Source organism: Saimiri boliviensis, chromosome 13, assembly GCF_048565385.1.
Source record: "Saimiri boliviensis isolate mSaiBol1 chromosome 13, mSaiBol1.pri, whole genome shotgun sequence".
NCBI lineage: Eukaryota > Metazoa > Chordata > Mammalia > Primates > Cebidae > Saimiri > Saimiri boliviensis.
The window spans coordinates 82409038-82435843 of NC_133461.1; the positions used below are offsets into that span (position 1 = coordinate 82409038).

The 26806-nt window shown below is 42.4% G+C and overlaps 2 protein-coding genes across 3 annotated transcripts; one reads left to right on the forward strand and one right to left on the reverse strand.

Annotated features, from left to right (window-relative positions):
- Positions 1-131: 131 nt before the first annotated feature.
- On the forward strand, positions 132-24986 carry TTI2 (TELO2 interacting protein 2). Of its 2 annotated transcripts, none has more exons than XM_074383885.1 (7): positions 132-1122; positions 1836-2022; positions 4105-4197; positions 8058-8245; positions 8417-8560; positions 10838-11000; positions 22413-24986. In XM_074383885.1, exons 1-7 carry the CDS (start codon positions 476-478, stop codon positions 22464-22466), a joined length of 1476 nt encoding a protein of 491 aa, XP_074239986.1. In that variant the 5' UTR covers positions 132-475; the 3' UTR covers positions 22467-24986. The 2 variants fall into 2 exon arrangements, with proteins under 2 accessions (XP_074239986.1, XP_039319327.2); XM_039463393.2 differs by lacking the exon at positions 22413-24986 and adding an exon at positions 12413-12730.
- On the reverse strand, positions 12741-23232 carry MAK16 (MAK16 homolog). Its single transcript, XM_003938100.4, has 10 exons — positions 23151-23232; positions 19664-19713; positions 19462-19571; positions 19293-19357; positions 18962-19113; positions 17863-17917; positions 15922-15996; positions 14936-15052; positions 14381-14446; positions 12741-13272 (listed from the first exon to the last, which is right to left on the reverse strand). Exons 1-10 carry the CDS (start codon positions 23163-23165, stop codon positions 13075-13077), a joined length of 903 nt encoding a protein of 300 aa, XP_003938149.1. The 5' UTR covers positions 23166-23232; the 3' UTR covers positions 12741-13074.
- Positions 24987-26806: the final 1820 nt, after the last annotated feature.

Genomic DNA, 26806 nt, shown 5'->3' on the forward strand with positions numbered 1-26806 from the left:
CGACCGTACGTCGTGAAATGAGAAGGCGTTGCGGCAGTGCTGGCGGAAGCTAGCCTTGTGCTTTGCGGCATGTGAGCTAGGTCCGAATCCTGTTAGACGCTGGGGTGCGCGAGCCGCTGCAGGTACCGGGCGTTGGTCGCGTTGGTGACATGGCCCAGAAGTTTATTTCCTTAAACTTTTAAGTTTTTTTTTTTTCTTTTTAGTCTTCAGAAAGGCAATAGTCGTTTTTTAACGTCACTATAACAAGTATAAGACTCTTAATCCCCGAGAGTCCCTTTTCCCTTGCTTGCGTTCCTTCCTTTCTCTGTATCCTTATCCCGGTTAGACTCGCCCCTTCCTCCAAGACATCTCTCCGTTTTCTTTGATTTGATTTTAGTTCTCTTTGGGTGATCGCTTCTTCTCTCTTCAGCGGATCCATCCCCGCCTCCCTTCTCATCCTGTGGGAGAGACCAGCCTTCTGGTGCTACAGTCAGGAATGGAGCTTGACAACGCTCAGGAAACCCCATCGCGGGAAGACCCTTCTTTGTGCGGGGAGTTGTCTCCCCACGTCCTTGAACAGGCCTTCTCCAAAATTTTACACTGTCTTACCGGCCCGGAGGCACGACGAGGCAACTCAAGAGATGTAGCTCTTAAAGACCTCGGTGATCTAATAGAAGCCACCGAATGTGATCAGTTATTTGAGGGGAGTGGCGCCCACCTCCGCGGAATGTCCGAGACGCTGGGGCTGGTGGCAAAAGCCCTGGAGCAGTATGCAGCCCCACCCAAGGAAGAGGAAGCTGGAGGTGCTAGGCACTCTGAAGTGGCCGAGAAAGCAGCCACAGTTGGGTTACTGTTTCTTAAGCTGTTGGGGAAAGTTGAGACTGCTAAGAATTCTCTGGTCGGCCCTGCATGGCGGACAGGCCTGCATTACTTATCAGGACCCGTTTATATTTTTGCGGTCACACACAGCTTGGAGCAACCATGGACCACTCTGAGATCTCGGGAAGTTGCTAGGGAGGTCCTCACCTTACTGCTTCAAGTTACGGAATGCGGTTCTGTGGCAGGATTCCTACGTGGAGAAAAGGAAGATGAGAAAGGGAGACTTTCGGTGATATTAGGACTTCTCAAACCCAACTTGAATAAGTGAGTACTCCTGCCCTTTGCCACCGACTTGACCCTCACAGCTTTTTTACTTTTACTTATTATTTATCTATTTTTGAGACGGTGTTTCACTCTTGTTGCACAGGGTAGAGTGCAATGACTCGATCTTGGCTCATTGCAACCTCCGCCTCCTGGGTTCAAGCGATTCTCCTGCCTCAGACTCCCGAGTACCTGGAGTTAGAGGACACCCAACCCCACGCCCGGCTATTTTTTTGCAATTTTAGTAGAGACAGGGTTTCACCATGTTGACCAGGCTGGTCTCGAACTGCTGACCTCAAGTGATCCACCTGCCTCGGCCTCCCAAAGTACTGAGATTACAGGCATGAATCATTGCATCTGGCCTAGCTTAGTTTTTTAGAGTATTAGACCTTTAGACCTCAAAGGAAGCTCAGTTTCTTCATCAGTAAAATAAGGACGCCGTAACCGCAGATCTCTTAAGGTCCGGAAACATTGTGATTTGTTATAAATGACATAAATGGATAGTGGCAAATTGGAAGTCATAACCCAGGTCTTCAGACTCAGTTGTCCAGTGCTCTTTCCAGCCCTTAGGAGGACTGCCTAGGAAAATTGGAAATTCTGCCCCACTTACTTGAAAATACTCTGAGACATGAAAATACTCTGTTTAGCTTGAAGTCTTTTTTTTTTTAAACGACTTATCACCGTGTCACTTAACATAGTTTCATGTCTCCACTTAGGGAATCCTGGAAGAATAACCCTGCCATCAAACATGTTTTCTCATGGACTCTGCAACAGGTCACTCGGCCCTGGCTTAGCCAACATCTGGAAAGGGTACTTCCCGCATCATTGCTCATCTCAGATGATTATCAGACTGAGAACAAAATCCTGGGTGTACACTGTCTCCATCACATTGTGCTTAATGTGGTAAGCAACCTCTACCTTGCCATCCATGTTGACAAGACTGACTAAGTCATTCCTGGCTGTTCTTCATTTGTTATATCACTATTTTATTTTTGCTTGTATCTTTTATTAACTGGCTTTCTGGTAATGCTAAGTCATTCTACTTTATTTATTTGTATTTTTTCCTTATATTTTTCCTCTATTGACCTGATAGAAGTTGTATCCCATAGGTAATGTAATAACTAAAATATATATATATAAAGAAACAGGAAGGCATGGGTCATTATTAATGGAATAGCCAGATCTTGAGAACTGGTTAACAACTGACTTTCTTTTTTCTTTTTTCTTTTTTTTTTTTTTTTTTTGAGACATTATCGCTCTGTCGCCCAGGCTGGAGTGCAATCTTGGCTTGCTGCAGCCTCTACCTCCTGGGTTCAAGTGATTCTCTTGCCTCAGCCTCCCTTGTAGCTGGGACTCCCTGGTAGCACCACCATCCCCAGCTAATTTTTGTATTTTTAGTAGAGATAGGGTTTTGTCATATTGGCCAGGTGTGTCTCGAACTCCTGACCTCAGGTGATACGCCCGTCTTGGCCTCCCAAAGTACCGGGATTACAGAGCTGAGCCACTGTGTCCGGCCTGCAGTTGATTTTCAAGGAGGAAAACAAACAAAATCAGAAACTGAAAGGGGCCGTCTAAATGTGGAAGCTATTACTCAAGGAAAAAATTTTTTAAACTTTGCATTATGGAGCTTTTAAAATACACACAGAAGTAGAAAGAATGGTATAGTTAATCTCCATGTACCTGTAGGGGAGCGCCAGAGATCACCTCCAACCCTGACCCCCCCCCTCCTTTTTTTTTTTTTTGAGGCAGACTCTTGCTCTATTGCCCAGGATGGAGTGCAGTGGTTCGATCTTAGCTCACTTCAACCTCTGCCTCCTGGGTTCAAATGATTCTTGTGCCTCAGCCTCTAGAGTAGCTGGGATTACAGTCACACACCACCATGCCCAGCTAAAATTTTTTTGTATTTTTTGTGGAGGTGGGGTCTCACCATGTTGGCCAGGATGGTCTCAAATTCCTGGCCTCAAACAATTCACCAGCCTAGGCCTCCCATAGTGCTGGGGTTGATAACAGGCATGAGCCACCACACCGGGCCTCAGCCCCCTTTATATCTCTTAGTGGGCTTTTTTCCTGGATCTAGAAACCAAATTGACAACAGGCAGATTAACAAGAGGAAACTATACACATTTTGTTAGTTTTACTTGTACATGGGAATCTTCACGAGAGAGAAGTCTGAAGAAGTGGCCAAGGCAATATATATTTTAGACAAAGAATGGTAATTTTTTCTTTTTTTTTTTTTTTAACTACCCCTTTCCTAGCCAAATTTTCCTTTATTTTATTTATTTATTTTTTAAGGCAGGGACTTGCTCTGTTATCTAGGCCAGAGTGCAGTGGCACAATCATAGCTCACTGCAGCCTCAACCTTCTGGGCATAAGCGATCCTCCCACATCACCCTTTTAAGTAGCTTGGACTATAGGCACGCACCACCAGGCCACACTAATTTTTTAATTTTTTTTTTTTTTTCAATTGGTGGAGACAGGGTCTTGCTCTGTTGCTCAGGCTGGTCTGAACTTGGCCTTAAGTGAGCCTCTCACCTTGGCCTTCCAAAGTGCTGGGATTACAGGTGTAAGTCACCATACTTGGCTCTAGGGTAGTCAGTAGGAAATACATGGTTGGGGGTAGGGGAATGATAAAGGTTAGGTGGAAGATAAGGTTTCTTTGTTCAGTTTATTTATTTAGGTCCATTGTAGCCTTCCATTAGAAGTCTCTGGTGATAAGAGCTGTTTTCACCCTGGGATGGAAAGCATATTTGACCCAGAGGAATCTTTAATCACTTGCTGTATGCAGAAAGAGACAGGTCAGCTCACCCTTTCTGAATCTACAGTTTTGCAGTATTTTCAACTCAAAATAATCATTATACCAATCTGGCATATTTTGGGATAACATGTTCTTCACTTCTTCATACCCTTAATCCAATTTCAAAGACAGTCAACATTTGCCAGTCTTGGGAAACTATTCATTTAATTTGATAATTTGTCTCGTTGCAGCCAGCTGCTGATTTGCTCCAGTATAACAGAGCACAGGTTTTATACCATGCGATTTTCAACCACCTGTACACACCAGAGCACCACCTTGTTCAGGTAATAATGTGATTTGTTCATAACTGTGTTTGGATTCTCTAAATTTGAGTAGAAGGTTGCATTGTGTGAGTAGGAATAATTGAGAGACGTTTTTCTGTCTTGGAAAGTGAGGATGATAACTAAAGGCTGTTGCCAAATTAAAAATATTTCAGCACCAAGCAGGCATCCACACTCCTGAATCTCAGGTATGTGGTTGTTTTTTTTTTTTTTTTTGAGTCAATCATATATTACCTTGGGCCAGGCTTGGTGGCTCACACCTGTAATCCCAGCACTTTGGGAGGCCGAAGCTGGCAGATCACCTGAGGTCAGGAGTTTGAGACCAGCCTGACCAATATGGCAAAACCCCATCTCTACTGAAAATACAAAAAAATTAGCCAAGCATGATGGTGTGCACCTGTAGTCCCTGCTACATGTGCGGCTGAGGCACAAGAATCGTTTGAACCCCGGTGGCGTAGGTTGCAGTGAGCTGAGATCACAGCACTGCACCCCAGACTAGGTGACAGAGTGAGACTCCATCTCAATTTTTTAAAAAAAGTATATTACTTTGGAGACAGCTTTATGTCTGAAAAGGTCTATTTTTATTAATTTAAGTGTTCTTCTGTTTTGTCTTACATTAGTACACACACTTGACACTCTGTGCATGTTAGATGTTGGAGTGTCATTTATTATTTCATCCAACAGACATGGTTCCAATAGTGTATGAATCATATAGGGTTTTTGGCTTTAAGAAAATCTTTGGGCCAGGCACGGTGGCTCACACCTGTAATCGCAGTACTTTGGGAGGCCAAGGCTAGCAGATCACTGGGTCAGGAGTTCGAGATCAGCCTGGCCAACATGATGAAACCCCATTTCTATTAAAAATACAAAAAAATAGCTGGGCATGATGGCAGACACCTGTAATCCCAGCTTCTTGAGAGGCTGAGGCAGGAGAGTCATTTGAACCCAGAAGGCAGAGGTTGCAGTAAGCCGAGATTGTGCCATTGCACTCCAGCCTGGGTGACAGAGTGAGATTCTGTCTCAAAAAAAAAGAAAATATTTGGAGAGACATTTATATAAATGTGAATATGTACTTAGATATTTACATATATATACATACATACATATATATATATATATATATGTATAGTACAAAATGATAACTGCATTAGAAGAGGTTTGTATAAAGTGCAGTGGGTAGCTGGGCATGGTGACTCACGCCTGTAATACTAGCACTTTGGAAAGCCAAGGTGGGCAGATCACTTGAGGTTGGGAGTTCGAGACCAGCCTGACCAACATGCTGAAACCCCATCTCTACTAAAAATACAAAATTAGCCGGGTGTGGTGGCACATGCCTGTAATCCCAGCTACTTGGGAGGCTGAGGCAGGAGAATCACTTGACCCTGGGAGGTGGAGGTTGTGGTGAGCCTGGATCGCACCATTGCACTCCAGCCTGGGCAACAAGAGTTAAACTCTGTGGATAGTGCAGTGGCTATCAAGCAGTAGGTAACCAGGTTTGGGGTGACTTTAGGAGGCTTTGGGAAGGAGGTAATATTTATCATTATGAAGGATGAATAAGTAAGAGTTTCTCAGGAGGGGAAAAGAAACTCCAAAGACAAGAGAAACAAATTGTGTAAAATTAGAGGTGGAAGCAACCTTTTTCTTTTTTATGCCTTACTTCTCTCCTTTTCCCCTCACTAGCCTGCTGCCTTTCTTTTTATTTTTTATTTTATTTATTTTTTTGAGATGGAGTCTCACTCTTCCCCAGGCCAGAGTACAGTGGCATGATCTTGGCTCATTTCTACCTTCGCCTCCCAGGTTCAAGGGATCCTCCTGCCTCAGCCAACTGAGTAGCTGGGATTACAGGCACGTGCCACCATGCCTGGCTAATTTTGGTATTTTTAGCAGATACGGTGTTTTGCCATGTTGCCCTGGCTGGTCTCAAACTCAGTGTTTGAGACCTCAAGTGTTCTGCCCACCTCGGCCTCCCAAGATACTGGGATTACAAGTGAGCCACTGTGCTCAGCCTGTTTTTCTTTTTAGCAGTATTTTAAATACTGGGTATTAAGAATCCAGATAGTAACAGCCAGAAAGGCCGGGGTCATAGAGAAAAGAAATTTAAAAAAACCAAAACACCAAGAGAAAAACCAAAGGTCCCAGGAAAGTTAAAAGGGTGTACCTTAACCAAGCTTGTCCAACCCATAGTCCACATGCTTCCCAAGATGGTATTGACGTAGCAGCCCAGCACAAATTTGTAAACTTTCTTAAAATGTTATTTTTTTTTCTTTTCTTTTTTTAAGCTCATCAGCTATCATTAGTGTAGTGTATTTTATGTGTGGCCCAGGACAATTCTTCTTCCAGTGTGGCCCAGGGAATACCCCTGGCTTAGACACTGTGACTTCAGCAGGTAGGGTCATCAAATTTGACCCAAATTTGGAACATTCTTAGATTCTGTTTAGGAGCAGTTTTATTAAAAGTATGTGTAAATATTGGCTGAGAGCATTGGCTCATACCTGTAATCTCAGCACTTTGGGAGGCCGAGGTGAATAGATCACTTGAGGCCAGGAGTTCGAGAGCAGCCTGGCCAACATGGTGAAATCCTGTCTCTACTAAAAAATACAAAAGTTGGGTCAGGCGCAGTGGCTCATGCCTATAATCCCAGCACTTTGGGAGGCTGACCGAGTAAATCACAAAGTCATAAGTTTGAGACCAGCCTGGCCAATGGTGAAACCCCATCTCTACTAAAAATACAAAAATAAGCTGAGTGTGGTGGCATGTGCCTGTAATCCCAGCTACTCAGGAGGCTGAGGCAGGAGAATCACTTGAAAACCCAGGAGACAGAAGTTGCAGTGAGCTGAGACCATGCCATTGCACTCCAGCCTCAGCAACAGAGCAAGACTCCATCTCAAAAAAAAAAAAAAAAAAAAAAATATATATATATATATATATATATATATATTTATATATATATGTGTGTGTGTGTGTGTGTGTATATGTATATAAATATATATACATACATACACACACATACACGTTTGCCAGGCATGGTGGTGTATACCTGTAGTCCCAACTACTTAGGTGGCTGAGGCACAAGAATCGCTTGAACCCAAGAAATGGAGGTTGCAGTGAGCCGAGATTGTACCACTGTACTCCAGCCTGAGCAACAGAGTGAGACTCTGGCTCAAAAAAAAAAGCATCTGTAAATATCATGTATCACTAACTCACTTAGACTTAGTGACATAGTAATAATAGACTTAGATTCCTAAAATCTGGGTTCAAGTTCCAGCTATGCTGTTTTTTCCATTTTACAAATTAGCAAAGAATGGTCCTAAGGAAAATGTATTGATTTGAGACTGTCAGATGGAGATTTTTTTTTTTTTTTTTTTTTTTTTTTTTTTTTTTTTTTGAGACAGAGTCTTTTTTGAGCCTGTGTCACCAGGCTGGAGTGCAGTGGCGTGATCTTGGCTCACTGCAACTTCCACCTCCTAAGTTTAATGGATTCTCCTGCCTCAGCCTCCCGAGTAGCTGGAACTACAGGGGAGCGCCACCATGCCCAGCTAATTTTTGTATTTTTAGTAGAGATGGGGTTTCACCATGCTGGCCAGGATGGTCTTAATCTCTTGACCTCATGATCCGCCCGCCTCGGCCTCCCAAAGTGCTGGGATTACAGGAATGAGCCACCATGCACGGCTAGATGGAAATTCAGAATGTAAAAAAGTTTGAAAATGTAAAGTAATAGGTATTTCATGTATTATTACTAGTATCTTAGAATTCTATGGTATGGACCCTAAGATCAGTGGATTAATGAAGTTCTAGAAAAGTCAATGAGTATTATAAATGCAAATGGATGAACTATGCAGTATCCTTCCGTTCCTTCCTTCTAGGCTGTGCTCCTGTGTCTGCTGGATTTATTCCCCATCCTGGAGAAAACCGTGCACTGGAAAGGAGATGGAGCTCGACCCACTACCCATTGTGATGAGGTCCTGCAGCTGATCCTGACTCACATGGAGCCAGAGCACCGCCTTCTCTTACGCAGGACCTATGCAAGAAACCTGCCGGCTTTTGTGAAGAGGTGAGTCCTTGGGTTTTTATGTTATTAATTTATAGAGACAGGATCTTGCTATGTTGCCCGAGCTGGTCACAAACTCCTGGCCTCAAGCAATCCTCCCACCTCAGCCTCCCAGAGTGCTGGGATTACAGGCATGAGCCACTGCACTGGTGTCATATTTTCTTTCATCTTTAGGTTGGGGATCCTAACTGTCCGGCACTTGAAGAGGCTGGAGAGAGTCATCATTGGTTATCTGGAAGTTTATGATGGACCTGAGGAGGAAGCCAGATTGAAGATATTGGAAACCCTAAAACTTCTCATGCAACATACTTGGCCCAGGTAATAGCAGCCTTAAGGTGCAAAACTCAGCTGATTTTCTCTTGAGAACTTGCTTGGATGTACTTAATGCATTTAGTACAAAGTATTAAATGTGTATCCTGTATTTGAATACCTCCTATTTTCACACACCTATAGCATTTTAAACTGAGAAAATGGCATTAGAAAGATAAAATGGACTATAATTACTTGAGGTGTGCATATTTGACCCTTTTACCAAGTATCAGTTCCAGATTTTGACACTATTAAACCACTTCTCTTTGAAACTCTAGTATATCTTTAGAATGGTTTAGATTGGTGTTCGGCAGAATCCCCATCTAGGTACTCTTTGATGCCCCACAGGGAAAAAAAATTCTGTGGTCAAATAGGTTGGGAAACCATACAGGTTGTACATCTCTCTAGATTTAGAACGCATGTTAGAAGACTAAAGGCCATTTAGAAGTATTGCAGTAAAGACGTTTGCTTAACTTTGTTAATCCTAATGTTCTTTAAATCTAATTGAGAGTAGAGCATTTCGTAGCACATCATTTAACATCTGCAGAGCAGTGATCAGAATACCAATCTAGAGGCTGGGTGTGGTGGTTCACGCCTGTAATCCCAGCACTTTGGGAGGCCAAGGTGGGTGGATCACCTGAGGTCAGGAGTTCAAGACCAGCCTGGCCAACATGGTGAAACCCCGTCTTTACGAAAAATACAAAAATTAGCTGGGGGTGGTGGTGCACACCTGTAGTCCCAGCTACTCAGGAGGCTGAAGCAGGAGAATCACTTGAACCTGACAGGAGTTTGCAATGAGCTAAGATTGTGCCACTGCACTCCAGACTGGGTGATGGAGTGAGACTGTCTCAAAAAATTGAAATTAAAAAAAAAAAAAAAGAATACTAATCTAGGATATGCTTGCTTGGAAATCATTCCAAATCTGGCTTGAGGTAGGTGTCAGGAACTGGAACCCAAACTGTTGAGTCATCAAGGGTCTCTTGCATAGCTGAAAGTTGAGTTCAGTCAGAGAATCCGGTGCCCTGATGACATAACAGTGTCTATTTAGGACCATATTCTCTCACTTCCTTATAAATATGCAAGGAATCCAGAGTAATGTTCCCCTATGACAACCTTTCTCTTAGTCATATTGGTAACTAGATTGCATTTGTCTACTATCTTTCTTCCGTACTGAATTATAAACTCCAGGATAACGGAAAACCATATCTATTATATTCTCCCAAAGTATGCTTGGTACATGGTATTAGGTATACAAATATTTGAAGAATGAACGGACTGGAAGAGAATGAATCACTGGATGAATAAAATCGAATCAGATTGTCAGGCCTTTAAAGAGCAGAGACCAAGATTCCAAGAAGGGAGAGTGAATAAATGTAGGAAGTTGGAAAAGGAATGTGTTGTGTGTGTGTATGAGCGAGTGGAGCATGGGAAATGGAAAATAGAGCCGATTATAAGTTGAATAACAGATTGAGGGCTGAGAGGCATCCAAACCGTAGGAAAATGAGAAGTATTTTTTAGATAAAGAGATAAAAACTTTTTTCTCCCAGTCACACATCTTTCCATAAATATGTGTTGTGCATGTTTTCACATTACAAGTTAAATTATTTTCCACCTTTTCTTAAGGTTTCTTATGGTTTTTTACTGTGATAAAAATTTTCTATTTTAAAGCGAACAGTTCAGTGTGATTAAGTACAATCACAATATTGTGCAATCACTACTATCATCCATTTCCGGAGCTTTACCAAAGCAATGAAAACTTTTAGAAAAGTTAATGGTTACAGGTAAGTAGGCTGGACTTCACTGATGGTGAGCTAGGATCTGAAATTAAATGACAGAAAATTCAAATTGACACTTAAGTCTCAGAAGCCAAGCTTATTTCCCTTACTCTTTAAATTCCAGGCCTGAGATGGCATTAAAGTTAAAGCATTGAGGGCTCTCTCCATGCATAGTTCAGTTAATAGAGTTGAAAAATACAAGTATAGGCCCTTGTTTAAGGGAGATCCTGGTTTCCCCTGTTCAGCCCATAAAGCAGCTGTTTGCTTACAGTAGAATCAAGCTATGTGTCTGTGTGTGTCATATTTTCTCTTTCGATATGCTAACAGGAGACTTGAGGGTAAGAAATCTGGAGGCTGTCTTTGGTTCTGTTTTTAGGTCTTTTTTATTTAACCTTAACCGTAATTCCTTAATTTATGAAATAAGGGCTTTCCACTTGACAGTCTTTGAAGTCTCTTCCAATTTTAATATCCTGATTTAGAATATGAACATAGCTTTTCTTCTTAATTCCAGAATTTCCTGCAGACTTGTGGTCTTACTGAAGGCTCTCTTGAAACTGATATGTGATGTAGCAAGGGATCCAAGCCTTACACCCCAGTCTGTTAAGAGCACCCTGCTACAGGAGGCCACAGACTGCCTGATTCTCCTGGACTGCTGCTCTCAAGGACGGGTGAAGGTAAGGCAAACTGAAACTTGGCTTCACTTGGGCCTCATTATCCTTATTTAATTACTGTGATTGATTATAATTTACTATGTGCCTGACCAAGTCTGAAAATGAACATGGAGAGTTTTAGGTCTCCGTATGAGCCCTCTAGCATTCAACACAGCTTGATCTTTTTTCTTACTGATCTTTTAAAGCTATTCAGAACCATTTAGAACTAAAGGCAGGAGGATCAGCACATGTTACCGGGGCTAAGGACAAGAGAGAATGGGCAATAGAAAAGCATTATGATCAAATATTTGTAAAACTTCTGTTCTGTTCTAGTCTTCTGAATTAAAAATAAAGTATGCACTCCAGCATGGTGACAAAGCGAGATTCCCTCTCAAAAAAAAAAAAAGGTAGAAATAATGGGCTGTTAGCTCCCAGGAACATCAACAGAGCATTTGAGACGTTTCCAGTTTTTTAGGGGAAACCATCTCTTAGGTAGATGTTTTCCAATATTCTTAATTTATCTACATGGAAATTCTTCCTTTGGTGTCAAAATTCACAAAAGTTCATTTCTCAAAGCCACAGCATATAATACGTATGTATTTCTATGTATTCAGTAAACTATTGTTTCTTTTTTTTTTTTTTTTGAGGGAGAGTCTTGCTCTGTCTCCCAAGCTGGAATGCAGTGACCCAGTCTCAGCTCACTGCAACCTCTGCCTTATGAGTTCAAGTGATTCTCCTGCCTCAGCCTCCTGAGTAGCTGGGAATATAGGCCAGCACCACCATGCCTGGCTAATTTTTGTATTTTTAGTAGTGATGGGGTTTCACCACATTGGTCAGGCTGGTCTCGAACTCCTGACCTCATGATCTACCTGCCTCAGCTTCCCAAAGTGCTGAGATTACAGGCGTGAGCCACTGCACCCAGCCACTATCTCATTTCTTACCTCTTTTAGAAATCTTTAGTTAAAAGATTGAAGGCAGCATGAAAAGAAATACATGCCGTAACTCACTGGACAATCTACCCAGCAGGAAAAAAAAAAAAAAAGAAATTCATATCCTAAAAATATGTAGAGATAGTATGAATTGTTATTTTACTAGTTTATTCCAATGATTTCATCTTAGCTCTTTAATCTTGGGCAGTTTTCAAGCCCTAGATGCAGCTGAATTTGCTTTGGCTGGAATTCTGCTGCTTCATGAGCCAGCAGATTTGCAAGCACATTAACACAGTTTTTAAAGCAACACCTTCAACACATAAAAGCTATATAAATTTAAAAATTTAAAATTAAAAAACCTAATACCAACTCTGTTGAGTGACCTGTCCCCAAGTGTGATCCATTCTTTCCTCCTTTGAGTTAGGATACCAAGGAAGAAGAATCAAGCAAAAGGGGAAACAAGTAATTAAAGAAAAAAATCAAGGCCTCTTTGGTCTCATGTTTCAGGGTCTCCTGGCCAAAATTCCCCAAAGCTGTGAAGACAGCAAGGTGGTGAACTGTATCAGAAAAGTCCAGCAGATTTCTGAAGGCGCTCCCTACGATGGAACTTAAGACTTGCATTACTTTCCCAAGACAAAAGGACTCTCTTTCCATCCCAAATTGTATGAATGGAGTTATTTAAGAAAAAAGGTATTTTTACACTAAACTTTGTAAGTTAAAGCTGCTTTTTCCTCCTTTCCTTTTACCTCCACAGGAGTAGGGAAAGTAGAGCAAGACAAAATTGAATTCCTTCCATTTCTAAATAAAGTTTGGGAGAAAAAAGGACACCAAGGAATTTAGCATTTAAAATTTAGAAATATTTACATCCATCATCTCATTCCAGATTCAAGAACTCATCTGTTAAATTTCTTGGGCACAAGCTGTTACTTCAACACATATGCTATAAAAACACTCTCGTTCACAACTTAGGGCTTTCTTCACTCGCTCCAGATTTTCACTCACTCCAGATTTCTTGCCTCACTGATGTGGCATAAATAATAAAAACACAAATATTGTGTTTAGTACAACACAAAAGAGCAAAAACTGGAGGTGTTTATATGATTGATTAAGATTAAAAAAAAAAAAGTAGTTCTGTATGTTCAGTCCTGGTATAAGTGTTTAAAGAGAAATCACGTGGTTTTGGCCTTGGCCATGGGCTCTGTCTCTTGCTCATATTCTATTTCCACATAGGCTCGTTTTCTCCGCAGTGGTCCTTTCAAGGGCATTTTGCCTTTGTGTTTCACACTAAGGGGCTTTTCTTCTTCCTCTTCACTGGAGGATTTACCATCCTGATCTTCATCACTGCTGGCATCCAGTTTATCCATATCCTAATATGGGGAGAGAAAAGATAAAGAAGGGAAAACACTAGATTTCTGCAAACTACCTTCATTGTCCCCTCAATTTAGAACAGACTAGAGAACTGATGCCTGTGCCTGTGTTCAGAAACTTTCCCTATATTTTTTTCTTTTTTGGAGACTGGGTCTTGCTTTGTTGCCCAAGCAGGAGTGCAGTGGCATAGTCATGGCTCACTGAAGCCTCAAACTTCTGTAGTCAAGCAATCTTCCCACCTCAGCTTCCTGAGTAGCTGGGACTACAGGCAGTCGCCACCACTCCCAGCTGGTTTTTAATTTTTTCATCCTTTTTTGACACGGAGTCTCGCCCTGTGGCCCAGGCTGGAGTGCAGTGGTGAGATTCAACTCACTGCAACCTCTGCCTCCTGAGTCAAGTGATTCTTCTGCCTTAGCCTCCCAAGTAGCTGGGATGACAGGCATGTGCTGCCGCGCCTGGCTAATTTTTGTAATTTTAGTAGAGACAGGGTTTTGCCATGTTGGCCAGGCTGGTCTTGAACTCCTGACCTTAGGTGATCTGCCTGCCTTGGCCTCCCAAAGTGCTAGGATTACAGGAGTGAGCCACTGCACCTGGCCATGATTTTTAAAAGTATTTAGGCTGGGCGCGGTGGCTCACGCCTGTAATCCCAGCACTTTGGGAGGCTGAGATGGGCGGATCACGAGGCCATGAGATCGACACCATCCTGGCCAACATGGTGAAACCCTGTCTCTACTAAAAATACAAAAATTAGCCGTGTGTGGTGGGACACACCTGTGGTCCCAGCTGCTTGAGAGGCTGAGGCGGAAGAATCGCTTGAACCCAGGAGACGGAGGTTGGAGTGAGCCGAGATTGTGCCACTGCACTCCAGCCTGGCGACAGAGCAAGACTCCGTCTCAAAAACAAAGTAAATTTTTTTTTTTATTAGAAATGAGGTCTCACTATGTTGCCCAGGCTGGTCTCAAACTCCTGAGCTCAAGTGATCCTCCCATTTTGGTCTCCCAAAGTGCTGGGATCATGGGTGTGAGCCCCTGTGCCTGGCCACCTCCCTGTTGCTGTTGTTGTTTTTGCTGCAGGCCAAAGGATAATCATTTTACCCATGAAGCTCACCTCAAAATCACTTAGGTCACTCTCATCTACCTCATCATCTTCGACAAATTCTCTTTTCCCCACATCCTATAAATAAAACATAACTGTTAGGTTCAGAATATATAATGAAGATTCAGATTAGACATCTAAATAAGTACAAAATAACATACTCAGAACCAGAGTCTTAGGCAACCAAAATTTAATTCTTCTGAAGTTTAATGCTTCTGAATTTTAAAAAATTTTAGGGCTATCAAATAATTCTTTTTCTTGATTTAAAATTATTAGCAGTAAAACATCCTCATTATGGTTAAGAACTAGATACAGACAGGAAAGGGTTTATAATTTGTCACCTTGCAGGAACAATTTTAGAAAGCCAATAAATTAAAAGAGTAAAAACTGTTAATGGTTTGTTGTTAGCCTGAAGAGCAGCGCAACCAATGCTAAACCAAAGTTAATCTTATGACAGAAAAGAGAAGACAAATTATTTTTAGTTAGGTGACTAAAGATTATACTCTTGTCTCTCAGTTATATACAAATAGTATCTAAAAGGTTTGGCAAAACAAAAACAAGACTTACTTCCTCATCATCATCTTCATCATCTTTTTCCTCAGCATCTGAAGAGTCACTTTCTGCCTCCTGTTGTTCCAGGGCCTTGTCAAAGGCATGAATGGGGAAGTTGTAGATGTCTCCATACTGAAGAACATAAACACAGACTGGCTTTAACTACATTTGGATGTGACACTTCAAGTTCCACGGTCTGTGGAGCATATTATTTTTTTTCCGCAGTGATTAAATCAGAATACTTAATTTGATGAGTAATATTTTTAAGTGTAGAGCCACCAGTGTCTTAAAAAAGCATGTTTTGAACATTTAAATCATCATTAATTAGTATCAAATAGGTAACTTCTATGGAGGATGGGACCACATCATTTTAAATGTAATAGTCTATAAAACCCATGCATTGGGACAAATGTAATTTTGCTGACAAGGATAAATAATAAGGAGACAGCATAGTTTAGTCATGTTGTCTGTTTAAACAACAGTAATTTTAAAAAAGAGAATAAAACCTTAGGCCTGGCGCGGTGGCTCATGCCTGTAATCCAAGCATGTTGGAGGCCAAAGCGGGCAGATCCCCTGAGGTTGGGAGTTCAAGACCAGCCTGACTAACACGGTGAAACCCCGTCTTTATTTTTTAAATTGTGTAAAAAAAAATTTATAAAAATAAAGAATAAAACCTTAAAAGACTAGGGTAATTATGGAGGAGAAGGAAACCCTGTGGCTTTTATATAGAAATCTGGAGTTGCTGCCTTGGGGAATAGAGTTGAGAATAATGGCAAAAAGGGAAAGGTCTCTTACAGTGAATGGAGTATCAAGGGTAACCAAAGCATTTTATGTGCTTACATTAATTAACTAAAATAAGCCAGGCTGATTTGTATTTATTTTATTTCAGGGATAAAATTCAAGCGGAGATCTTTATATCATGTTAAAAAACATTTCCCAGTGTGTCTTACTATCGTACTACCACTTAAAATATAAGTACCCCAAGGTACTGGCTTTCTCACCGTATCTTGTTTCAGTCTCTCCAGTAATTCCTTCTCAATGGCATTGTCTAGCTGAGCAGCTATTAATGCCTTTTCCTATAAGAGGGAAAGAGCAAATCCATTTAATTCATCAGTGCTCATTATTCATTTTATAAAAATGGAAGAAACTACCAAGTTTTTTAATAAGAAAGACAATGTAATCATTTCCCCTTCTTGCTATTACTGGCTTTTGCCTTTCCAGCCAGATATATTTCTTCTTTCTCTTGCAAACTTTCTTGGGAATGTTTCCATTTTGAAATTCCTATGGTTTTGTAAACAACCTTCTAAATTCTAACAAAGCCTTTGACAGATACAAAACATGTAGGACTATGTACCTCTAAGTGTCTCATAAAAAATCTAGCAGCTCTGGAGCCAGACTTTGTAAAAGCTGAGAAAAGGGAACAGAAATCTTCATTCGTTTACATTTTCTAAAATCATGCAAGATTCTATGTGATAGAATAGGTAAAAATTAAGTGATCTCTCACCGGAGATGATATAACAGTGATGTTCCATGTTGTTCTCTAGAGTGGAGTGCTTATACCTCAAGGGTGATCTGCTAAAGTGTAGGAAGAAAATACTCAAAACTTCTATGTATCTCTTTTTCCTTAAAAAATTAAATGTCATGGGTCAGGTGTGTTGGCTGACGCCTGTAATCCTAGCACTTTGGGAAGCCAAGGTGGGTGGATCAACTGAGGTCAGGGGTTCGAGACCAGCCTGGCCAACATGGTAAAACCCCATCTCTACTAAAAATAAAAAAATGAGCCAGGCATGGTGGTGTGTGCCTGTAATCCCAGCTACCCGAGAGGCTGAGGCAGGAGAATCAGTGGAACCCAGGAGGTGGAGGCTGCAGTGAGCCGAGAATGCACCACTGCACTCCAGCGTGGGTAACAGAGTGAGACTCCATCTCAAAAATAAATAAATAAATAAACAAACATCATTACAACTGACATTGGTGCCTTGACTGTCTATAAATAGTTGCGTGTCAGATACAGTGATCAAGATACCTCAAGGAAGGAATACTGCACATAGCACTTGCAAGTGGTAGTCTCACTCCTTTATTTAGATGATTAACTGTTTATGTTTGCTTAGTTAAGTGGATTCATAGATGACACTGAATATTCTGCTGAAGATAGGGAGTAGTCCTAAAGGTATGCTAATTATCTAATGGGTTAGTATTTTAAAAAGTTGTAGAACCAGGCCCACGTGATGGCTCATGCCTGTAATCCCAGCACTCTGAGGGGCCAAGGTGGGTAGATCACCTGAGGTCTGGAGATCGAGACCAGCCTGGCCAATGTGGTGAAACCTCATCTCTACTAAAAATACAAAAAATAAGCCAGGTGTGGTGGCACATGCCTGTAATCCCAGTTATTCAGGAGGCTGAGGCACAAGAATTGCTTGAACCCAGGAGGTGGAGGTTGCAGTGAGCCAAGTTGGTGCCACTGCACTCCAGCCTGGGTGACAGAGCTAGAGTTATAGAACCTAAAGATAATCCGTGCATTTTCACAAAAAGAAAAATGTTCCAAACTTGCTAATCTTTTTCTAAGATAACATTTGGCTGTCAGCAGTATGTAACCCGGTAGAAGTTTAAAAAAATAAACAGACTTAATCTGTTTCTCCCAGACTAAGGCAACCTTTTAATAGTTTGAGGAAAACAACTGTATTTTGAAAGAAAAACTGGTTATGTGCACATTTTGAAAAGAAAAGTGATAATTAGATATGGCACTGCTGAAAACATGTCTCCTATAAAAACTGCAATCACACACTTTAAGAACGTGGAAAAGAATACTGTAATCCATTTAAAATTCTTGCAAATCTACATTTTTCAGAGGGCCTGAACAGTTTACATAAGTGATGGTGACTGAATCTATAAGAGCCCACCAGAAAGAAAATGTAGAAAATATGAATATCATAACAATAATTTACCTCTCTTCTTTTCTCCCTACGTTCCACCTTCTTACTCAAAGGAACCAGTTTCTTCCTAAGGGAAAGAAAATATATCAGAAAATCCAAGTTCATGTGCTATGTGTTCCTTTTTAGAGATAAGAAAAAAGGACTGGAATTGGTTCTGTAGGGCGCAGCTTAATACATCAAGATGTTCTATTTAAATGCTTCTAGACATTTAATTCCATAAAAAGTTACATATTTTTACATATATTTTAATGGCTATTTTTGTTTAGGCATTCTGGGATTCTCAGGGCATCTGCCATGCTAAAATTAAGACTTCAGTGAACTGAGAAAAAAGAAATTTCTCTTTAAGTCTGACATCATCTTTAGCATTCTCTGTAGATCACAATAAAAAAGAATTAGGGCCTAACAGTCTTAGAGAAGGTACTCTATTAATTCTGGAGATTTCATACCACTTTTTAAAATTAGTTTTCAGTGAATCCAGAGTAAAGTTCTTACATTCCTGTATATTCACATTTCTTAGCTCATTTTCAAATCTCTAATGTTAAGATTCCCTCAGGGAGTTACAGAGAAAATTTTCTGAAGGCCAGGCATGCTGGCTTATGCCTGTAATCCCAGCACTTTGGGAGGCTGAGGCAGGTGGATCACTTGAGGTCAGGAATTCTAGACCAGCCTGGCCAACATGGTGAAACTCCATCTCCACTAAAAGTACAAAAAAAAAAAAACTACAAAAAAAATTAGCCCAGTGTGGTGATGCATGCCTGTAATCACAGCTACTTGGGAGGCTGAGGTGGAGGTTGCAGTGAGCTGAGAGAGCGCCACTGTACATTTCAGTACCGCCACAGAGCGAGACTGTCTCAAAAGGACTTCCTTTTCTTTCTGAATTTTCTGAAAGATGTTCAGACAAGCAGGGTGATAATCAAGTTGTATTCCATTTTAAAAGTCCTGTCATATCAAAGGACACACCTTTAGTCTAAGCTAAAGTTTCTTCTTAGTACATCATAACACACACTCCACAAAGTTGAATAGAAAGTCCCGAAGTTTTACAATCTCTCAACTTCAAAACAACTTTCATGAAAAGACAGATTTAAAGATAATGAATGATCCAAATACTTACTGTCGCTTTAGTGTAAGTTTTCTAATTCGAATTAGGTATTGGGTGATCTTGGTGAATCTCTGCTTACATTTGTGTCGAATGAAACGGGGCCAGTAAATCAGATTTTCATCTATTTGCTCTAGTGCTTTCTCATAGTTTTTACTAAGCCGGACCTACCAAACAGAAAAAGGAAGTTTGAAGGGCAAGTGTAAATGAATCATTAGGTTTTCACTGTCAGTGACACCTATGGCCTTAAAAGTTTAGATATGGTTAAGGAAGAGGGCATCATGATCAAGCATGTGGCTGTCATGCTCTTGATTAGTGGTCACTATAGTTTTGTCGTAAAGCTTACCCGTTCCCAGAGACGCCGAGGAAAAGCTGCTCGTTCTATAACCTTCATATACAAGTAGCACTGTCCTGAGGATAAAGTAAAATAGCTTTAATATTATTGACAGAGACTAAAGAACATCCCTGTAAAAGCTGTGGAGCAGTTCTTCTAGAAGTTAAAACCGGGGAGTTACCTTTCTCTTCTTTAATAGTTGCATACTGGCTATTTGCCAGGGGACAAGATGACCGATTACAGAGTCCAGTCAGGCTGTATTCATTTCTGCAGAAGCTCTGAGTCTTGGTTCTAGAATGGAAGAAAAGAAACAAAGATTATAAAATGAGCTAGCAAGAAGGCAAGTGAAGGAATCGTTGACCAAGCTGTAAATCCAGACTCACCTTATTTTGAAGGAACAAAATTGCTTGTTTCCTAGTGTATCCCAGATAACCTGCAAGACACAGTAAAAACCCATTTAAATTGCTCAGCTCCAAGAAATGCCATATTAGTTCAAGAAGGGAATGCCCAAGGACCAGGAATGGGAGGAAGAAAGGTTTTGTAAAATAGCCTAACTTGTTTACTTTTTAAAATACAAACAGCAGATTCTTATAGAAAAGCGAAATACAGATCAGCAATAATCATAACTCCAATATCCAGAGATAAAATTTCATTACTATCATGTAAATATTTTTCCAGATTTTTTTTGGACATCTGTGAGATCACGAGATCACATTATATATATTTCATAATTTCCTTTTTTACTTACATTCATTATCCATTACTAAAGGCTTCATGGGCTGGGTGTGATGGCTCATGCCGGTAATCCCAGCACTTTGGGAGGCCAAGCTGGCAGATCACTGGAGACCAGCCTGGGCAACATGGTGAAACCCCGTCTCTACTAAGAATACAAAAATTAGCTGGGCATGGTGGCAGGTGCCTGTAATCCCAGCTAAGGCAGGAGAATCACTTGAACCCGTGAGGCAGAGGCTGCGGTGAGCAGATATCACACCATTGCACTCCTGCCTGGGCAACAGAGTAAGACTTTGTCTCAAAAAAAAAAAAAAAAAAAAAGGCTTCATGGTATTAGATTTTTGGATATACATACCTTAATTTTATCTCATTGAGGGCAAAGAAAATTATCTACTGCTATCTTCCAATAAATAATGTGCTCCTTTTTCATTCAGCATTATAGATTTAATTTATGTGAGGCACTGACATCTACAAGTCCTGACACACAGTAGCCACTCAAGTGTTTGCTGAATCAAAGTATACTCTTTAGAGTTTTATCTGTCTAGTAAGGGAAAAAGATATGTAAACAAAGTATCACAAAATAGCAGTAGGTCTAAAGGCCACATAGCATGCCTAAGAAGATGACAGCCTTTGAGTGCGCTGCCTTCAGGAACTGGGGGAAAAACGCTTTACCACTATTAAAGGAAAAATATGAAGAGGGCCAAAGAATAAAATACACTTTGAGAATTTTATAGGTGTGTCCAGTGGGGGATGGTAGGAAACAGGTAAGAAGAATGAGGGAACTCATTTAGGCTTGTGGCTTTAAGTATCATCTCTAAATGGATGATTCTGAAATTGTTATTTCCTGGTGAGACTTCTTCTCTGAGCACCAAATTTGTATAAGATATCTCTACTTCAATATCTAAGAGGCGCCAGGTGTGGTGGCTTGTGCCTGTAATCCCAGCACTTTGGGAGACCAGGCGGATCACAAGGTCAAAGGTTCGAGACCAGCCTGACCAACATGGTGAAACCCTGTCTCTACTAAAAATACAAAAATTAGCCGGGCACGGTGGCTCACGCCTGTAATCCCAGCACTTTGGGAGGCCGAGGCGGGTGGATCACGAGGTCAAGAGATTGAGACCATCCTGGTCAACATGGTGAAACCCCGTCTCTACTAAAAAAAAAATACAAAAAATTAGCTGGGTATGGTGGTGCATGCCTGTAATCCCAGCTACTCAGGAGGCTGAGGCAGGAGAATTGCCTGAACCCAGGAGGCGGAGGTTGCGGTGAGCCGAGATTGTGCCATTGCACTCCAGCCTGGGTAACAAGAGCGAAACTCCATCTCAAAACAACAACAACAACAACAACAACAACAACAACAACAACAAAAATTAGCTGAGCATGGTGGCATGAGCCTGTCCCAGCTACTTGGGAGGCTGAGGCAGGAGAATCATTTGAACCCAGGAGGTGGAGGTTGCAGTGAGCTGAGATGGTATGAGTGTACTCCAGCCTGGGTGACAGAGTGACAGTCCATCTCAAATAAATAAATATCTAAAAGGCAACATAAGTATTAACATATACACATGGAGTTCTCAATTCCACATCCCTCATAAGAACAGTCTTCCCTAGAGTTCCCCCACTTCAATAAATAAAATCAACATAGAACTATATATTTATATCCTAAATCCTTCCATTTCTTCTTCACTTAATCCATCACCAAAGTCTTGTCAGTTATACTGAAATAACAGGTCTCAAATTCATCAATTTCTTTTCATCTCCACCATTAAATTACTACCTTAGGTAAAGCTATTTTCGTTTTTTAAAAATTTTATTTACTTTAGCGACAGGGTCTCTCTGTCATCCAGACTGGAGTGCAGTGGCGCCAACATAGCTCATGGCAGCCTCCGACTCTTGGGCTCAAGTAATCCCCCTGCCTCCGCCTTCCAAGTAACTGGGACCTCAGGCAAGCACCACCACATCCGGCTAATTTTTTATTTTTTTGTAGAGATAGAGTCTCACTTTGTTTCCTAAGCTGGAATCCAACTCTGGCTGCAGGCGTTCCTCCAGACTCAGCCTCCCAAAGGGTTGGGATTACAGGTATGAGCCACCGTATCTGGCTCGAAGCAAACTTTGTATACCCTAGTCTCCTTGCTTTCATTCTTTCTCTCCAAAAATCCTTCACGCAGCAACTAGACAATTTTTCACAAACATAGATCATTAAAAGGCCTAAAAACACTTCCTTCAAGACTCCACGTGACCTCGCCCTGGCAAGCATATCTAATTTCATGACCTGTCTTACATTGTCACTTTGATGACCCTTATATTCATTCTTTCATATCTTCAGCTCTTTGTATTTTACTGTTCCTATTGCCCTGATTGCTTTTTCCTCAGCTCAGTGACTGGCTTATTCTTACCTTTTAGATCTCAACTCAAATACCTCCTGTTCAGGGAAACCGTCTATCTAATCTTCTGTGAGTACCCCATCTGAAGTGGTCTTCATCACCCCTGGACTTTCTTTCACAGTACGATTATACAGTATACTTGTTAATTTATTTGTTCACTTGTTTACTGTGTCTCCCCCAACCAGTGTTCCAGGAGAGTTGGGGTGTTTTTTCTGGTTTGTTAACCAAATACTCAGTAATTAGCACAATGCCTGGCACATTGTAAGCACTTAAATATTTCTCCAACAAAAAACTCAATGAATCTTGGATGCTTCCGAAATTATGACTTTAGCAAATGTAAAGAAAAGCCTAACACAGGAAACGCAGATGGAAGAGTAACGCGCACATGGATGAGAAGGACGCTTAAACTTGGAGTCAACTTCGCCAAATCCCCTGCCGCCCCCACCCCCTACCCCACGTCCGGAGCTGACAGCTGACAACATGGCACGATGCTATGCTAGGCACGAAAGACCGGACACATCGACTCCACGGGCTGAGGTGACGGCGTCCCATGCTCACAACCCGGCCGGGGCAGCGGGCAGGAGACCCCTGCTAGACATGCGTGAGAACCCACGTTGGAAAATCGGGGTTCCAGAAGCCTAGCATCCGGAGCGGCACGAGGGAGCAGGCCAGTTGAGTACGCGTTTTCTAAGTGTCCTAAAGTGGGCAAGATTCCCTGCGCGAACCCCGGGTGTCAGAACAACGGGAGGAGTCTCACATCATCCGACTGCATGGTGTCCGCGGTTCAGCGTGCAGCGTCCAGCCGGATCCCGGGCGCTGACATGCTTCTTCCGGGAAACGACTTCCGGAACGCCGAGCCTCACCTATCGCGAGAAACGCTGAGACTCTGGGAGGTGCGCAGCGTCCCCTGGCGGTCTCGCCGCCGCCGCGCGCGCTTCCGGGTCCCCAGCAGTCTGTGGTGTCTTCGTGAGCCAGCGATGCTGGGGCTGGTTCCCGGGCGCTTCCTGGAACTGTAAACCCGGTTGGATGCCTCGTTCGACCCGCGGAAGGCAGGACGCGCGCAGGCGGCCGAATTCTGGACCGCGGGGACCGCGGGCGCTAGGCGTGCTTCCCCAGAGCCCGGGTCGTGACCGTTCGTGAGGACGGGACCCCTCCCGGCCAGGCCTCGCCTCTGCCGGGAGAACGCTGGGGAAAGGTGCGGGCGGCGCGGCGCGGAGGGGCTGGGTCCCCGGTCTTCGGAGTCCCGGCAGACCCTGCCCCGCAGACCCTGCCCCGCAGACCCTGCCCTCGCTCGCTCCACACACCCACGTTGGGTGCAGCACCGAGTCCTGACTTTGGAAACTCACAGATCAGAACTTGAATTCCGCCTGGTTTGAAAAACTACTGACCGGATGGAAAGAACACACCAGTAAAAATAAAGATCTGTCTTCTCATTGCCTATTTGAGACAACAAACACAGCTGACAGAGGAGGAAAATAAGAAAAGTGGAGGTCTAGAAACTACGGAAAAAGAATGGAAGCCTAACAACTCTTACGCTAGGGGAAAAAGAAAGTCGTTACTAGTTCGTATCATTTTACAAAAGAAAGACTATCGGCTGGGCGGAGCACGGTGGCTCTCGCCTGTAATCTCAGCACTTTAGGAGGCCTAGGCGAGCCGATCACCTGAGGCCAGGAGTTCCAGACCAGCCTGGCCAACATAGTGAAATCCCATCTCTACCAAAAATACAAAAATTAGCCAGACGTGGTGAGGAGCGCCTGTAATCCCAGCTACTTGGGAGGCTGAGGCAGGAGAATCGCTTGAACCTGGGAGGTGGAGGTTGCAGTGAGCTGAGATTGAGCTACTGCACTTCGGCCTGGGTGACAGAGCAAGACTCATCTCAAAAACCTAAATGAACAAATAACCATAAAAATAGACAACCAGCACCCGTCTGTGCTGCTCTGCCTATGGAGTAGACATTCTCTCATTCCTTTAATAATCTTGCTTTCACTTAATGAAACTTACGGACACACCTCAACTTCTTGCTTGCTTAAGATCCAAGAACCCTCTCTTGGGTCTGGATGGGGACCCCTTTTTAGGAACAAGATCATTTTAATAAGAAGGACACAGTCTCAGTAAGGAAGGCTTGTGTCCTGGAGGCCACCCACAGGTCCTAGAGGCTGCCTGTGGCTTCCTGTCACACAAGATTTCTCAACATAGCTCCTTACTTTATCAAGCCAGCAATGAGTTAAATTCCAGTCTGCCAAAAGAAAATCTTAAATAATGTAATCATGGCAGTGACTTTCCATAGACGTTGCCTTATGCTATTGGTTAGATCAAGTCACAGATGCCACCGTCACTGGAGGGGAGAAGATAGAAGACATGAACCCCAGGGGGTGGGACTCACTGGGGTCACCCAGGAATATCCTGGATTTGTCTGCAACTGAAACTCATGAGATATTTGATATAAAGTTTAAAGCACTTATCATGATATTATGTAGTGATGCACAGCTTGCAGTAAGCCGAGATCCTGCCACTGCACTCCAGTCTCAGGGACAGAGTAAGACCCTGTCGCAAAAAAAAAAAAAAAAAAAAAAATGTAATTTCCAGTTCAAAAGAATGAAAGAAAATTTAATGCTATTTCAACATTCTTTATACATTCTCTTCTGTTACCATAGTGCACTATGTATTTCCGACTAGTGTTATATTATTGTTATTGGTTTATTATCTCTTAGGCCTTGAGCTTCTCTTTTCTTTTCTTTTTCTTTCTTTTTTTTTTTTTTTTTTTTTTTTTGAGACAGTCTCATACTGTTGCCCAGACTGGAGTGCAATGGCGCGATCTCAGCTCATTGCAACCTCTGCCTCCTGTATTCAAGTGATTCTTCTGCCTCAGCTTCCTGAGCAGCTGGGACTACAGGTGTGTTCCACTATGCCTGGCTAATTTTTGTATTTTTAGTAAAGACAGGGTTTCACCACGTTGGCCAGGGTGGTCTTGAACTTTTGACCTCAGGTGATCCACCCGCCCTGGCCTCCCAAAGTACTGGGATTACAGGCGTGAGCCCCGGAGCCAGGCCAACCTTGAGCTTTTCAAGATTAAGGATGATGTCTTTTCTTTTCCTTATCCACAATCTCCTATACAGTTCTTGCTGGTACATAATACATTCACAATAAATGAGTTGTTAGGGCTCTCTTTATTATTTATTTAGAGTCAGGGTCTCCATTGTCCAACCTTCCAGGCCTCTGCCACCTTCAGCCACTCTTACAAGCAACTTTTCTCAGAGCTAACCCTGGGAAGAGTCAGGTTTCCTATGAAGTGTATACACACACACACACACACACACACACACACACACCCCTCTGAAGTATGGATGGCAACTTGTTGGAAGATTAAACCTAGTAAAGTTGCTCACCTGTAAAGCATGTGTGTTTGCTTGTATACAATCAGAAGAATAAACCATTTAAGGAGAAAAAAAATAGTTTTTTATTGCTGTTGTTTTAGTAGAACCACAGAGCTCACCAAGAGGAAAAGATGTGGGGTTAGGAATTTAGACCCTCTCTTTGTAAATCTGGCCAGGCACTGTGGGAGGCCAAGATGGGTGGATCACCTGAGGTCAGGAGTTGGAGACCAGCCTGGCCAACATGGTGAAACCCTGTCTCTACTAAAAATACAAAATTTAGCTGGGCGTGGTGCTGGGCACCTGTAATCTCAGACTGGAGTGCAGTGGCAGCAATCTCTGCTCACTGCAGCCTCCGCCTCCCAGGTTCAAGCAATTCTCTTGCTTCTGCCTCCCAAGTAGCTGGGATTGTGGGCGCTTGCTATCACGCCTGGCTAATTTTTGTATTTGTATTAGAGTCAGGGTTTCACCATGTTGACCAGGTGGGTCTCAAACTCCTAACCTTAGGTGATCTGCCCACCTCGGTCTCCCAAAGTGCTGGGATTACAGGTGTGAGCCACCGTGCCTGGCTGTTTGATGTTTTCTAGATGTGGACACTATGATTTTCAACCTGTTTTTATAGAGAAGTTCAGTTGCTTGGCACTGGAGCTCCACAAGGTTAGGACCAAGGGAGGCAGACCTGAAACAGCAAATCACCCAGCACCGCAGGACACCGAGTCAGCGCCTCCGCAGATTTTGAGCCCTAAGTGCCTCACTTTGCCTCTCCCTAGACCCAGCACCACAGCAAAGTGTTGAATTACCTCCTTAGGTTTATTACCTCCTAGACTAGGGCAAAATAATTTTATTTGGGTTTCCGGATTTGAAGGTCAGTAGCTTGAAGTCAATTAGCTTTCCTTTACCAGTGTCTAGTCTGTTTGGCCTACTATCACAACACACCTTTGTTTGGGTCATGTATAAACATCAGAACTCCATTGCTTACAGTCTAGAGGCTGAGAAGTCCAAGATCAATGCACTGGCAGATACCTCATAGGTTAGGGTCTGT

Coding starts and splice junctions, on each gene's coding strand:
- TTI2 (XM_039463393.2), top strand. CDS start 476: ATGGAGCTTGACAACGCTCAGGAAACCCCATCGCGGGAAGACCCTTCT. Junction 8,246..8,416: donor CTGCCGGCTTTTGTGAAGAG/GTGAGTCCTTGG, acceptor TTTCATCTTTAG/GTTGGGGATCCTAACTGTCC. Junction 11,001..12,412: donor GCTCTCAAGGACGGGTGAAG/GTAAGGCAAACT, acceptor CTCATGTTTCAG/GGTCTCCTGGCCAAAATTCC.
- MAK16 (XM_003938100.4), bottom strand. Junction 17,918..18,961: donor AAACTTACACTAAAGCGACA/GTAAGTATTTGG, acceptor TCTTTCCCTTAG/GAAGAAACTGGTTCCTTTGA. Junction 14,447..14,935: donor ATGAAGATGATGATGAGGAA/GTAAGTCTTGTT, acceptor TTTTATTTATAG/GATGTGGGGAAAAGAGAATT.